Source organism: Saccostrea cucullata, unplaced genomic scaffold (assembly GCF_032062105.1).
Source record: "Saccostrea cucullata isolate Sc308-1 unplaced genomic scaffold, CSIRO_AGI_Scuc_v1 ctg1406, whole genome shotgun sequence".
NCBI classification, from domain to species: Eukaryota; Metazoa; Mollusca; class Bivalvia; order Ostreida; family Ostreidae; genus Saccostrea; species Saccostrea cuccullata.
In genome coordinates this window covers 30,438-46,267 of record NW_026939707.1, presented here as the reverse complement: position 1 = coordinate 46,267, position 15,830 = coordinate 30,438, and the positions used below count along the sequence as shown (strand labels likewise).

General features: G+C 34.1%; 1 protein-coding gene across 1 annotated transcript; it reads left to right on the top strand.

The window, feature by feature from the left end:
* Window positions 1–6,205: 6,205 nt before the first annotated feature.
* LOC134253717 (uncharacterized) lies at window positions 6,206–14,959 on the top strand. Its single transcript, XM_062736294.1, has 2 exons — window positions 6,206–6,578; window positions 14,423–14,959. Exons 1-2 carry the CDS (start codon window positions 6,209–6,211, stop codon window positions 14,884–14,886), a joined length of 834 nt encoding a protein of 277 aa, XP_062592278.1. The 5' UTR covers window positions 6,206–6,208; the 3' UTR covers window positions 14,887–14,959.
* Window positions 14,960–15,830: the final 871 nt, after the last annotated feature.

Sequence of the window (15,830 nt, the reverse complement as noted above, 5' to 3'; positions counted from 1 at the left end):
TGGAAGTTAGCATCTGTTGGATGAATTGATGTCAGTATGCCACCTCACTAATTGATAAAACATCATAAGAAACAATATAACATGCAAAATGGAAAAGTTTTAGTAGGTATTTATAGACCAGAATTGATAAACTTGCGTATCGTTTACAGAAACACACACGTAAAATAAAAATTTGCAGATAAATTCAGATTGCATCACCGATCAAATGCAATTGAAAGATATTTTCAGACACAATGTGTCGTGTGGCATAATTTATAATCGAACATGTGTTGAAAATAAAATGAACAGTTTATTGTAGTTGATATAACTAGTGTTTATAAGATTGATTATACTATATTTTCATAAAGTAAGACAATATTTGAAGCTGTAAGTTTCATAACTAAGAAGTATATGTAGATATTTTTTAAAAACTTTGAATATAATTAATGAATACTTTTTTCGAAATGGGTTAACGTCCAATTATTTTCTGTAGCAGTACGAATATGAAAAAGGATGTCATTAAATGCTTACATAACTTTTGTTGCATAAACTTCAAAAGAAATAAAGATAACGATTAAAGTCCGATATCGATGAAACAGCAGAGAAAAAACGGACTTATAAAATCATCTGAGGTGGGATCAGATGCCATGGAGGAGCAAGCATCCCCTGTTGATGGACACAACTACATGTGGACTGGTTCTGTAAAACTGCAAAATTATTACTTGATACTTATTTATTTTTCAAAAAAATTTCCAGGATCTTGATTTAAAGAAACAAATCTACACTTGGTCCACATTAATATGTTTGCTTAGATCAACGGTGGTGTTCTTTCAACAGAAAATCAGAAAAAAAAATCAATACATATTTCCCTTAATGCAGGTGTCTACAGCCAGGCCTGAATGGTCTTCATCTGATCAAACTACAAGCTGAAACATGATGTATTTAATCTGTCCAAGTAAGCGATGTCCACTTGGAAGGGGCATTGTCATTTGTGCAATTTTGCACGTATGTTTCACATATGAAACTCAATGCATATGTAGGTCATACATACGAGGCGAAATTGCCTAGTATGTAAGTCTTTGATATCTTTGGCCATACAATCTTAGGCACGTTTGGCGGCAAATAATATTTGAAAAAGTTTTCAAAATTTACAAACGACCGAAAGCAGATTAAAGGATAATTATAACTTTAAAGGGTAATTATAACTTTAATAATGATAGAGAGAGGGAGAAATTGGTGTAGGAGAAATAAATGATGTGGATAGATCAGAGACGCAAAGAATACAAGAACACATTCAAAAACGGAAGATTTTAATTTTATTATAATGAAATATGAAACCATCATAACGTAAAATGTCATTACAACAAAGACCATAACGATGAACCAAATGCCTTTTTATGGACGATAATAACGAGAAAAAATCTCATAATGATTGTCTCTGATATGCATCAAATAATCATTAAAAGGACGATTACTCCTATAATGTGAATTTACCTGTAGAAAATGTTATAATGAACAAGTTTTCTTGTAGCAATGCATAGGAAAGATTTCATTTTAATGTCAATTAATTGCAAAGTGAAAGTACTCCAATAGCCATTATTCTTGTTTTCTAAAATAAGAAGACGATGTTGGGCATAAAGAAGCTTATTTTTTTCCATTAAGTAACCTTTTGATAAAACTTTCAAAAGTAACAGAGAAAAAATTTCTTCTGGTTCGGTTTTTGGTGAAAGTTTTGAAAATATATTCTAGTGACATATCACATTTTTATGTCCTTATGTATATAGAATTTTCAATTTTTTTTTTTTTTTTTTTTTTTTTAAATTGTATATTTTTTTCCGTTTTGGAATTTGTGAAATCTGTATGAATGAACATATGGTTTTTGCAGAGGTCGCATAGCATTACACGGATAACGCTAATAACTGTACTTTGTGAAGAATGACGGCAATTTCAACCATTCAAATTCCAACAGAAATTTTCTCACTTTTTTAGAGCAAGAAATTAGAAAAATTAGCAAAATTTGTTTTCTCCCCATCGAAGTAATGTAATTCACAGCTGAATGCGATTTAAAACAGTTGTTTGGCACTTAGCATACCTAAAGAATTAACACTTTTTTCGATTAGCAAGCTTAGTATTTTTATGTTTACCTTCCACAAGGCAAATTTGCTATCTATTTACAAACAGATGAATTGCTTTTAGCAATAATCTCAAATTAAGAAGCAGCTTCTGTACTAATATAGAATCTGTTCGAAATGTTGAGTTTTTAAATCTTTGAAGAGGTATGTTGTTATAATATACAACATGAAAATTCAACGAATTTTGATCACAATTCTTCGCGGTCTTATATTTTGAGTGGAAAATGCATGTGTTTTTCCCCCTGGCTTTTCTGTACATCTTGCAAGAGAAGACTTGTGCTTGCTTTATATTTTCGAAAGCAAATATTTTCTGGTCAAGATTTAAAATTCTTTGAAAGCCAGATTACGAATTTAAGACCAAGAGGTAAATATCATCGAACAATCAGAAATATATAGTCACAAGTAATACACAGCATGTTTAAGAAAAGTCTGTGAGCAAATGTTAATTAGTAATTCAATAGTACCCCAAATCTAATGTGAATAAATGCACTCACGTGAATAAACCAGAAGTATCTGTCGAGACTGTAGCTCTACTGGTTTGTACTTATAAAAAAACATTGCACTATTCTATGTATCTTAGTGTAGTCTACTTGTGTGCCAACTTATTTTTAAAATCAAACTAAAACTGTAGAAGGAATAGTGTTTTAAAGGAATTTCACAGAAAATTCTATTTTTAGTAACTATGGCATCACCGTTCATCAAAATCAAAAACCGATGCACTATTCTATGTATCTTAGTGTAGTCTACTTGTGTGCCAAGTTATTTTGAAATCAGACCAAAACTGTAGAAGGAGTAGCGTTTAAAAGGAATTTCACAGAAAATTCTATTTTTAGTAACCATGGCAACACCGTTCATCCAAATCAAAAACCATTGCACTATTTTATGTATCTTAGTGTAGTCTACTTATTTTGAAATCAGATCAAAACTGTAGCAGGATTAGTGTTTTAAAGGAATTTCACAGAAAATTCTATTTTTAGTAACCATGGCAACACCATTCATCGAAATCAAAAATCGATGCACTACTCTATGTATCTTAGTGTAGTCTACTTGTGTGCCAAGTTATTTTGAAATCAGACCAAAACTGTAGAAGGAGTAGCGTTTTAAAGGAATTTCACAGAAAATTCTATTTTTAGTAACCATGGCAACACCGTTCAACAAAATCAAAAATCGATGCACTATTCTATGTATCTTTGTGTAGTCTACTTGTGTGCCAAGTTATATTGAAATCAGATCAAAACTGTAGAAGGATTAGCGTTTTAAAGGAATTTCACAGAAAATTCTATTTTTAGTAACCATGGCAACACCATTCATCGAAATTAAAAATCGATGCACTATTCTATGTATCTTAGTGTAGTCTACTTGTGTGCCAAGTTATTCTGAAATCAGACCAAAACTGTAGAAGGAGTAGCGTTTTAAAGGAATTTCACAGAAAATTCTATTTTTAGTAACCATGGCAACACCGTTCATCGAAATCAAAAACCGATGCACTATTCTATGTATCTTAATGTAGTCTACTTGTGTGCCAAGTTATATTGAAATCAGATCAAAACTGTAGAAGGAGTAGTGTTTTAAAGGAATTTCACAGAAAATTCTATTTTTAGTAACCATGGCAACACCGTTCATCGAAATTAAAAACCGATGCACTATTCTATGTATCTTAGTAAAGTCTACTTGTGTGCCAAGTAATATTGAAATCAGACTAAAATTGTAGGAGTAGCGTTTTGAAAAATTGTTTACAGACAGACGGACAGACAGACAGACAGACAGACAGACGGACGGACGCCGGACGCATTACTATCGCATAAGCTCTTCTGGTCTCTGACCAGTAGAGCTAAAAAAAACAGTTACAGGCGGTTTCAGTGACAAAATATGCATCCTACCATATGGGTTGTCTTAACATAGAGTGTGCTGAAAAATTAAAGCATATACGAGGAGTAGTTGCTCAGAAAACTTCGAATGGACAGAACCATGCAAACATTACATGTAGGTACCTTTTAGATTGGGGGTTGGAAATACAAAAGCCGTCTCTTTAGTTGCAAAATCTACGTCGAATTTTCCTTTTTATAATTAAACTTAAGGATATGTGGTCAAAATTGATAATACTCTTTGAAAAGTGTAATCAATTAATGTACTTGTAAACTTTCTCTTTTTCAAACAAATTTCCAATGCCAAAATTGTTACGTCAAGGTAATGAGGTCAAACATATTGCAATTGAAAAGATCAGACAGAATCGAGATTCTGGATTATCTGAAAACTTATCTCTCATTCATAAATATGAACAATGCTTTTCAGAAGTAGGTTATTTTTTAATTTCACAATCATGAGCTCAGAAATCAGAGTAGTTTTAGAAAGACCTTGTTGCAGGTAATGAACATGTGAATTTGCGAATGTCTTTTATGTGTTCAATTATTCTAGATCTGTACCAATACACGAACCTAGTATTTTGAATTTCTCTCAAAATTTATCACCAACTAAAACATTTTAGGTATTTGGAACTTCTTGATCGAAATTATAGGGTCAAAAATCTAAGTGCATTTGGAAAGATATTGTCACAGGTCAAATACTTCAATTATATATACCGTTTTGAAAGGAAGACAGAAATAAGGTATCGCAAAACAGAGCATGTTTGAATTATGTTGCTCTTTAAAGTCAAAAGTTGTCTTTACGAGCTAGGACCAAGCAACACTAATGCTAAGAGTCTATGAACAAACAGCCACAATTTTCTGTGTCTGCCGCGTGATGCATGAAAGGATTTTTCCCTATATAATCTTATGTAAAAACTTGACCCTTCACTGGGCCCACACCCTAACCCTGGGGGTTATGATTTCAACAAATCTGAATCTCAACCACCTGAAGATGCTTACATTAGTTACATATAAAAAGAAATACTAATCATGGATTTGCTGTTCTCCAGAAAATTTTTAAAGATATTTTAATATATACCTGTATTCCTATTATGTAAAATCTGATCCGACATTGTGTCCCCACCATACCCTCAAGAATTCTGATTTGAACAATCTTAAATCTACGCTTCTGAGGATGCTTCCATATAAATATCACAAATCATGGCTTTGCTGTTCTTGAGAAATCTACACCATGCACCTGAGGATGATTCCACGAGATTCATCTTTTGGAGGAAAATTATTGCACAAAAAGAAAGATAACTCAAGTTAAGTCATATGGTTTTGTTTCTATCAGTTGTCATTCTAAAGATAAAATGTACTTTATATTGCATATTTATTATTATTATCAAATTTTATATAGATAAAACAATAAATTAATTAAATGAGAGCTTGTTTTTATTTAAAAGTAAAATAGGAGGTAAACAATGGTTTCTTCTGGATATAAGTTAAAGGAAACTACCAACCACACATATGTAGTAAGATTAATTTTTTAGGTACTAATTTTATGTTTATTAATTTGAAATACATAAATCATGTTTTCTTACTTTATTTTTATAACTAGATTGCTTGATTAGTCTAACACCTAACCTAGAAAAGAAATTTTCCAAAATTTAAATCACAACTTGACTTTTGTAACGAATCGAAGCAAACGTTTTTTAACAAACATATTTTTTTGTTTCTGTTTGGTTTTTCAGGAAATGTGTAAATTTAATTATGATTTTTGTACAAATTTGCAAAATCTTTTTAGTGAAAAGACATGTGGTGTCCTGTGGTTTAAAGAAGGGACCAAATGAATTATTTTTTATCTAATATAGAAATGTATGATTGTATCAAAACAATCCTCCTTGAGCTCCTTGGGTCAAATTAGGACAACCCTCGACATTTAATTGAAGATCCAGCAGAGGGACTAAGTCACCTGGAACACAGTCTCCTAAAAATATAGTACCAGGTAAACACATGGAAAAATTTAAAAGAAAATCAAAACAACTTCATTGAATTGAAGAAAAAAAACAACAACAAATTGTTGCAAATGGCTTTTGGGCCTATATATTTTAAGTTCTTGATAAAACTTTTATTGATAAGAAACAGCACTTTTATTATCACAAATTAAACTACACCTGTACTAGGTTTGATACTGAAGAGCAGGTGGAATTGTGAAACGTACAGTTCAACTAGTCGACAAAGCATTGCGTAATGATAGGACGGTGTTGTACGTTCCTCCTGCTCTTAAGCCTTTTCTACTTTTCCGAAGCAGTGAAAGCCCAGAGTGAAGAATTGGCCGTGCTTCGAAAAACTTTAGAAGACCTCACTAGCACAGTTCATTTTCAGAACAAACGCCTAGACGCACTCCAGAAGATTGTGCTACGGCAAAGGATGAGAGCGAGAGATGAGTATTATTGCAAGTCCTGTAAGGTTCATTACAATGAATGGACAAAAGGGAGCACTCTGTCTGAGACCCTGTTTAATTTGAATCCAAATTCCAAGAAAGCGGTTAATTCTTCCTCCTTCTATCAAGACAACAAACCAAAGCCCATCGGAAATGCACAAAAACTCCAACGAAAGGGTAACTATCATCTTTGTTCAATGTTTCACAAAATTGATGCGAAACTACATCAAATTCGCATTAAAAGATTAACAAAGAGTTGTAACTGAATTCCATCAGTTTGGAAACCAGAAGTCTCTGTCGAGACTGTAGCTCTACTGGTTTGTACTTATTAAAAACCATTGCACTATTTTATGTATCTTTGTGTAGTCTACTTGTGTGCCAACTTATTTTGAAATCAGACAAAAACTGTAGAAGGTGTAGCGTTTTTAAGGAATTCCACAGAAAATTCTATTTTGAGTAACCATAGCAATACCGTTCATCGAAATCAAAAACCGATGCACTATTCTATGTATCTTAGTGTAGTCTACTTGTGTGCCAAGTTATATTGAAATCAGACCAAAACTGTAGAAGGAGTAGCGTTTTAAAAGGATTTCACAGAAAATCCTATTTTTAGTAACCATGGCAACACCGTTCATCGAAATCAAAAAACGATGCACTATTCTATGTATCTTAGTGTAGTCTACTTGTGTACCAAGTTATACTGAAATCAGACAAAAACTGTAGAAGGAGTAGCGTTTTTAAGGAATTTTACAGAAAATTCCATTTTTAGTAACCATGGCAACACCGTTCATCGAAATTAAAAACCGATGCACTATTCTATGTATCTTAGTGTAGTCTACTTGTGTGCCAAGTTATATTGAAATCAGACCAAAACTGTAGAAGGAGTAGCGTTTTAAAGGAATTTCACAGAAAATTCTATTTTTAGTAACCATGGCAACACCGTTCACCGAAATCAAAAATCGATGCACTATTCTATGTATCTTAGTGTAGTCTACTTGTGTGCCAAGTTATACTGAAATCAGACCAAAACTGTAGAAGGAGTAGCGTTTTTAAGGAATTTTACAGAAAATTCTATTTTTAGTAACCATGACAACACCGTTCATCGAAATCAAAAACCGATGCACTTTTCTATGTATCTTAGTGTAGTCTACTTGTGTGCCAAGTTATACTGAAATCAGACCAAAACTGTAAAAGGAGTAGCGTTTTAAAGGAATTTCACAGAAAATTCTATTTTTAGTAACCATGGCAACACCGTTCATCGAAATCAAAAATCGATGCACTATTCTATGTATCTTAGTGTAGTCTACTTGTGTGCCAAGTTATACTGAAATCAGACCAAAACTGTAGAAGGAGTAGCGTTTTAAAGGAATTTCACAGACAATTCTATTTTTAGTAACCATGGCAACACAGTTCATTGAAATCAAAAAACGATGCACTATTCTATGTATCTTAGTGTAGTCTACTTGTGTGCCAAGTTATACTGAAATCAGACCAAAACTGTAGAAGGAGTAGCGTTTTTTAGGAATTTCACAGAAAATTCTATTTTTAGTAACCATGGCAACACCGTTCATTGAAATCAAAAACCGATGCACTATTCTATGTATCTTAGTGTAGTCTACTTTTGTGCCAAGTTATACTGAAATCAAACTAAAATTGTAGGAGGAGTAGCGTTTTGAAAAATTGTTTACAGACGGACAGACAGACAGACGGACGGACGCCGGACGCATTACTATCGCATAAGCTCTTCTGGTCTCTGACCAGTAGAGCTAAAAATTATGTGATAATATACTCTTCAAAAAAAGAAACGCCTAAAAGGAACAATGCCCTGGAAAATGTATGATAGTTTTGTCATACCTTTTATTTTTATATGGATATGATGTATTTGAGTGAAATGCATGATTTTTAATGCATTTGTTAACTTTACAGCTATTCTACAAGTCTCACACACAAAAAGGCCTGATTTTGCAAAATTTCTCCCAAAATTTTGATCTCAATTGTCAATTGTTGAATTCTGATGCAATTCCTTCTGGTACAAAGGGGCTATCAAAAGCGGGAGTTCTTGATATTTTGAATATGGTTTTATCTGAAAAATGACGCTTCCTAAAAATGCTGCATCTGAATGTTGCATAGCACAAAAAGGAAAATGGGCGACTGGAAGCAGGGGTACCACAATTTACAATTGCAAGAGGTTTTAATGTTACGCACGGCGCGATATCTAACCAATAAACATAAACCATTAACATCGAACACCCAATGTTCGCAAAAAATATGGTAGACTACGTGTGACATCAGCAGTACAGCATCACTTCAGAGGATTACGTAAATTGCATGAATGTAATGCAATGACGTCATCTAAGGTATTAGTTATCCCTGAACTGCACAGATCATCTAACAAGACCATTTTCAGTTCACTACGAATTATTACAAGAGGATTATTCATGCCATTGTTATGATCCCACAACACCCCAAATATCGACTTGAAAGATCTCAGATCAATAGAGTATGACCACAGCATCACTGCTGAACATTTTGGTTTAGCTCCTAGTCCAGAATTTGAAAGCCTCTTATAAGTTTAAGAGTGCTAATGCTTTGTAATGAATGTAAGACAGATAACTGCCTCCAGGACGTTAAAAAAGTTGGTGGTGGTAGTGTAATGATATAGAAAACGGTATTATAAGAAAGTAGGATTGATTTGGTTCTAATTCAATGGAATTTGATGGAAAAAGGTAATCTAACCATGTTCTACCTACACATGCCCATTCAAACTTGCAGCATCCTAGAGCCGTATTGCAATCTCACAATACACAGCCACATACGGCTCGTTTGACACTAAAACTCTTGCAAAGCAACAGCAACCTGTTTCTTCCACAGTCATCTAAATCGCTCGATTTAATCCAAATTAACCAGCATTGGGCAAAATGGATTCACATGATTTGCCAATCGCATCCTCAGACTCTGCAAAAGCTGAACAAAGTTCTACATTTGGAGTGGGGGAGTATTCCTGTACAGTTTTTATTACACACATTTGCTTCCATTAGATGCCGTTTGTGGCTATCATTTGTGTCTGCGGGGGGCATACCAGATATTGATCTTTAATAGCATTAAACTGACTATAATTTTAAAATTATTGAGTGATTATGACATTTAGATAGTATTCTTGTTGCTTACCACATATCTGTTTTATCAATGCATCATTTTACAAAACAATCTTCATGTTCAATGTATCACTAAAATTCTTGAAGAGTATAATACTGAAATTTCGATAAACATAGACTTTTTTAAAGAATTGTGATAAGTGCATAGGCTGCTCGCATAGGGATTGTTAAACATAAGGATATGGAGATAACAAACAGTATTCAATACTAGGAGACTTATTGTTCACAGAACAATAAGAGGTCTTTCCACCTTTTTAAATTTTTTTGTTTTATATTTCACTCTCTAATTTAATTTTAAGGGAAATGGCTTAAAAAAAGAAAATGAAAATTAATTTTTTTTTGTGAAATGACCTTGACCTTTGACCTTGATCAGATTTTCAAGGTCAAAGGTCAAGGGTCACAATGCAATTGACCCCATGCCTCTACGACTTTTAGTTCTATAGTTATAAGTTTAAATATTAAGTGCAAAGAAGTTAAAGGGCAATAACTCATATAAGGGGTCATTCGATCCTTTAGTACTTATACAATGAAGGTGTGCCAAAAGACCCCTAAGACATTAGTGAAGGTTTCATGCCTCTACGGTCTACGGTTTTGAAGTAGTAGCGATAACAATGTTTTTCGCATAAGGGGCAATAACTTTTGATAGGGTCAATCTTGGGGAACAAGAATGAAATCTTTGAAATAGATTGCAGAGTACATATTAATGATGCAAAGATTGATTGCATATGTTAAAAGACAAAAAATATATAAAAAGAGCTTAATTTCTCATTTTTGGAATGACCTTGACCTTTGACCTTGACAAAATATTCAAGGTCAAAGGTCAAGAGTCACAATGCAATTGACCCCATGCTTCTACCATTTACAGTTTTCAAGATACAAGGTTTAATAGTAAGTATAAAGAAGTTAAAGGGCAATAACTCATATAAGGGGTCATCAGAATCTTTTGCACTTATATTATGAAGTTAGGTCTAAAGACCCTTAAGACATTAGTAAAGGTTTGGTGTCTCTAGGGTGTACAGTTTCGGAGGAGTAGCGATAACAAGGTTTTTCGCACAAGGGGCAATAACTTTTAAAAGGGTTAATTTTAGGGGACAAGAATGAAATCTTTGAAACAGTTTTAAGAGTACATATTAATGATGCATAGACATTAAGTATATGTTGAAAGACAAAAGAGATACAAAAAGAGCTTATTTTCTCATTTTTGGAATGACCTTGACCTTTGACCTTAACATGAATTTTAAGGTCAAAGGTCAATGAATCTTATGCAGGTGGTCCCATGTCTCTACGACTTCTTGTTTTGAAAATTTTAATTATTTGTAAAATTCAAAAAGTTTCAGGGGCAATAACTCATTGAAGGGGTCACCGAATACTTTCGCAATGAATAGATTGAAGAGTCCCCTAAATTAGTCGAAGACATTCATGAAGGTTTCATACCTCTGCGGTTTACGGTTTCTGAGGAGTAGCGATAACAAGCATTTCTTGCGAAAGGGGCAATAACTTCAAAAGCGGTTAAGGTTCATTTACGCAGGGTCAACTGCAAACATCTTTTACGGAGTACATTCCTATGAACTATAAATCTTTTCGATATATCTTCAAACAAAAAAACATGCGGCGGAAAAATAATAATAAAAAAAGAATAACTAGGAGACTTATTGTTCACAGAACAATAAGAGGTCTTTGCACCTTCTCTTAATTTTTCAATTTTGTTTTATATACGACTCCTTAAAATTAAATTTCATCAACAAGAAACCAAAATTGTCTTAAAGGTTAGAAAAAATGAAAATTAAAAAAAATAAATTAAATGACCTTGACCTTTGACCTTAAAATTATTCAAGGTCAAAGGTCAAGGGTCACAATGCAGTTGACCCCATGCTTCTACGACGTATAGTTTTCAAGTTATAAGGTTTAATATTAAGTACAAAGAAGTTAAAGGGCAAAATCTCATATAAGGGGTCATAAGATTCTTTCGCATTTATACAGTGAAGTTAGGGCCTAAAGACCCTCAACACATTAGTGAAGGTTTGGTGTCTCTACGTTCTATAGTTTGGGAGGAGTAGCGATAACAAGGATTTTTTCACAAGGGGCCATAACTTTTAAAAGGGTTAATTTTAGGGGACAAGAATGAAATCTATGAAATAGTTTTAAGAGTACATATTAATGATGCAAAGACATTAGGTATATGTCAAAAGACAAAAGAGATATAAAAATGCGTAATTTCTCATTTTTGGAATGACCTTGACCTTTGACCTTTATATAATTTTAAAGGTCAAAGGTCACTTAATCTTATGCAGTTGATTCCATGATTCTATGACTTCTCGCTTTTAAAAATTTTAATTATTTATAATATTCAAAAAGTTTAAGGGGCAATAACTCATTGAAGGGGTCATCGAATACTTTCGCAATGAATAGATTGAAGAGTCCCCTTACTTAGTTGAAGACATTGATGAATGTTTCATACCTCTATGGTTTACGGTTTCTGAGGAGTAGTGATAACAAGCATTTCTTGCGAAAGGGGCAATAACTTCGAAAGGGGTCAAAGATCAAATATGGGGGGTCATTTTTCGGAATAACTTTTAATATCCAATATCATGAACTATAAAGTTTTTCGATAAGTCTTACGGTTTCAAAACATCTCCAGAAATAAAATAATAATAAACAGAAGCATTTCAAGAGGTCTTTCCACAGAAAGGTGGAAAGACCTAATAAACAGAAGAATATCAATAGGTCTTTCCACAGAAAGGTGGAAAGACCTAATTAAAGTCCATAAAACAATACAAAATAGGAGGAGAGCAAACACGGATCCGGACCTCCGAAACATCAGAGGCGGGATCATGTGCCATGGAGGAGTGAGCATCCCTTTCATAGAATCTGTCCTTAGTTACACATAAGAAATACATTTTCGTTATATCCCACGTCGCGGGTTCGAATCCCACTGTGGGACGTGGAGACCGGTCTTTCGGATGATACCGTTTTAACCGAGGTCCCATGTAGAAGTAGGTGCTGGCACGAAAAAGATCTCTCCCTGCTCAATGGCCCTCGGTGCCGAGTATAGGACAGAATTAGCACCTCTCCATCTGCAAGTGGTGGCGACTCCATATGAGTGAAAAATTCTCCGCGGCGAAAGGGACATTAAACAATATACAATCAATCAATCATTATATCCAGCGCTTGAAAAGCGGGAGGGTATATATATAGTAATCTGGATGTCCGTCCGTCTGTTAGGCTTTGGGTTACCCATCTCCTATATGTATCCGCAACTCCTCTCATACCACGGAATGAAACTTTCGCAGAATCTTTATTACATATTGCCATTGCACCTCCCCTTTTTTCTTTTAGATTCGACACATAATTTTGGTTTGTCATAGCAATACACGGATACTGTTATTATATTCATATGGGAGGCGGGGGTATCATTTTTAAGAGTTATTATAACGTCTGTTGGATATTTTCGAAAAATTAGGAGTCTCAACCCGTGTCTATGTCCAGTTGTTAAAAATTGAAAATAACGTGTTACTCTAACTGTAGTATTCTTTTTATTAGTCATTTTGAAATAAAATTCTGTAACAATGATGGCGTAATGAGAGATTACAAGTCTCCAAGAGTTTAAGTTAAATTTCTATTCAGCACTCGAGTCTTTATCAGTTTAGGATCTTTTCATGCCAGTGCCTAATGTGTCACGTTGCCTCAAATTTTAAACCAGGCAAATTTCACATCAAAGTACCAATTCTTCGTAAAAAATACATAAATAAACTATTTAAGGAGCAAATAAATTAAGATCATTTTTAGTTATCTGGCAGTGAGGATTCTTTTTCAAATCCCCCACCTACTACAACATGGGACAAAGTAATTACGGTGTCATATGCAAGGTTCAGTCTCCGCGTCAATCATTGGATTCGAAACCGTGTCTTTAAGATCAGCTCCTAATTTAAAGGGGGGGGGGGGCTAAAAAAGGCTTCGCCTGCTGCTCAATCCCATTCAATTAGTGAATAAATAAATTAAAAAAATATATATATCAACTCCTTACTCCGAAACTCTAGATGAAACGATCCAATTTTTAAAAACAACTCGCCACACGGGGACCAAGCATATTTCTGAGAGCATTTTATAATACATGTAGATACTGGTCTGAATATGTTAAGTGCATAGTTATATACCAGTTTGGACAAACTTAAACTGACAAAAGACATGCAGACAGACGCTGAAGGAACCCATACTCTCATCCAATTCAAAAAGTAGGACACATAATATTAGCAAACCTGTTTCTTATTTAAATCTGGCACCCCAAGTATATCCGTTTCTTATGATTTTGTTTGTTTGTATGTTGTTTAACGTCCCACTCGAGAATTTTTCACTCATTTGGAGGCGCCACAACTTGCCGGTGGAGATTTAGTGCTGCAAATTTTGTTCTATACTTGGTACTCAAGGCCATTGAACAGGGAGGGATCTTTTTCATGCTAGCAGATAATGCGACACGCGACCTCGATTTATACGATCTCATCCGAAAGACCGGTCTCCACGTCCCAAAGTAGAAGATCAATTTCTAACGCTTAGAGAAAATGTTTTTATTACAAATCTAAATGCTCTTTTTTTCGATGTTTGAAAACCTTAAGTCTTGGAATTACAGTACCCTTCAGAAAAAAAAAATTGTGTTTACAATTCTAATGAAATTTAAGCTGTTAACATCTTTGTGATCAATGCGTAGAGCATATTAAAGTACTAAGTACATGTATTTTCTTTAGAAAAACACGGGCGTGTTTTGAAAAAGGTGTTTAGTTTACATTAAGTAAAAATACCATTGCAAATTCAATGCATCATTACATGTTGTAATTCATACATGTATTTGACTTAATAAAATTTTCTTTACAGAACGACTTCTCTATCAACCATCATCAGCAGCGTCAGCTGAAGACAACATAGTCGCATTTTACGCGTATTTTTCTGCAGATGTTAGATCTTTAGGTTTATCAGAGACGTTGAAATATGATGTGGTGAAAACAAATCAAGGTAGTGGCTATCATCCAAGCTCAGGTGTATTTATTGCGCCAGAAGAAGGTTACTACGTATTTACCTGGACAATCCGACTGTATCATTACGGAGACTCCACAGCAGAAAATTTTTCCACGGAGCTTATTGTTAATGGCGACGTTTATGGGAGTGCATACTTGCGCGCGCATCTCGATGATGATGATCAGTCTACGGCAACTGCTGTTGCGCATGTTAACGAAGGGGAAGATGTTTACGTGAGAACTCATTCGAGTTACTCCTCTACAGGAAGCATTCGCAGTAACACTCACGGCAGATCTTCTTTTGCTGGATGGAAAATAAACTGAAGAGGGCAACATTGAGCAGAGTGGTTGATTATATTCTTTTTCATAAAAATTTCCATTAAATTTTGAATATAAAGGCAGGAAGATGTTCCGTTTATGAGTTTTAAAAGGTTCTTTCATATAGAGATTCTGAACAATAATCAAACCCTAGAGTCAATTAAAGCTTTACAAATAGTTTGCAGAGCATTTTGGTCACTGTGACCTACAGTTACTATTGTAAACCAGGGGCAATGACATTCAGTCTGGAAATACCATTGCTCATTATATCTATACACTTAGCATGTTTAGTTTGGTTACTTTTACCCATAGGCAGAGTAAGGGAACAAAAAATGCAATTTCAAATAATCAGTAATATTTCGCATTAATCAGTGGTTATCCCATCCACAAGAACCCCCTGAACCTAGGTCCACACATTTTACAATTCTGGAAAAGACACCCTTGTTCATCATAAATGTTTGATTAATATCAAGGAGCAGGTTTTTTAAAAAATGCTGAAACAAAGGTCTGCAATGACATTTGTTCCTCTAAAGAAAAAAACACTGGTCAATAATCAAAATATTGTCTTCTTTCTAAGTTCTATATTACTTTGAAATGAATGTCTTATCATATTGTTTTCTACAAAATTCAAGGATATTTGAAGTTTAACTGGATAATTCTGTCTTAAAGCTATAAAATTGATACTATCGAACGTAAGAGAGAGAGAGAGAGAGAGAGAGAGAGAGAGGTATATAAATAGCCCTCCCCCTTTATAGTCCCCCTGATCCAGGGGCCTTGAAGTTCACTATTCTGGAACAATGGACTTTGCTTATCATACACTGTAACTACGTATGTAGTTAGCTTCTTTAATACACAAGGACAGAGAAGAGTAGAAAAGATTTTCAAAGAATTCATGTTTTCAATAGATACCCCGCCCTAACACCAGAAACCCCGACCCTGGGTCCATGAAA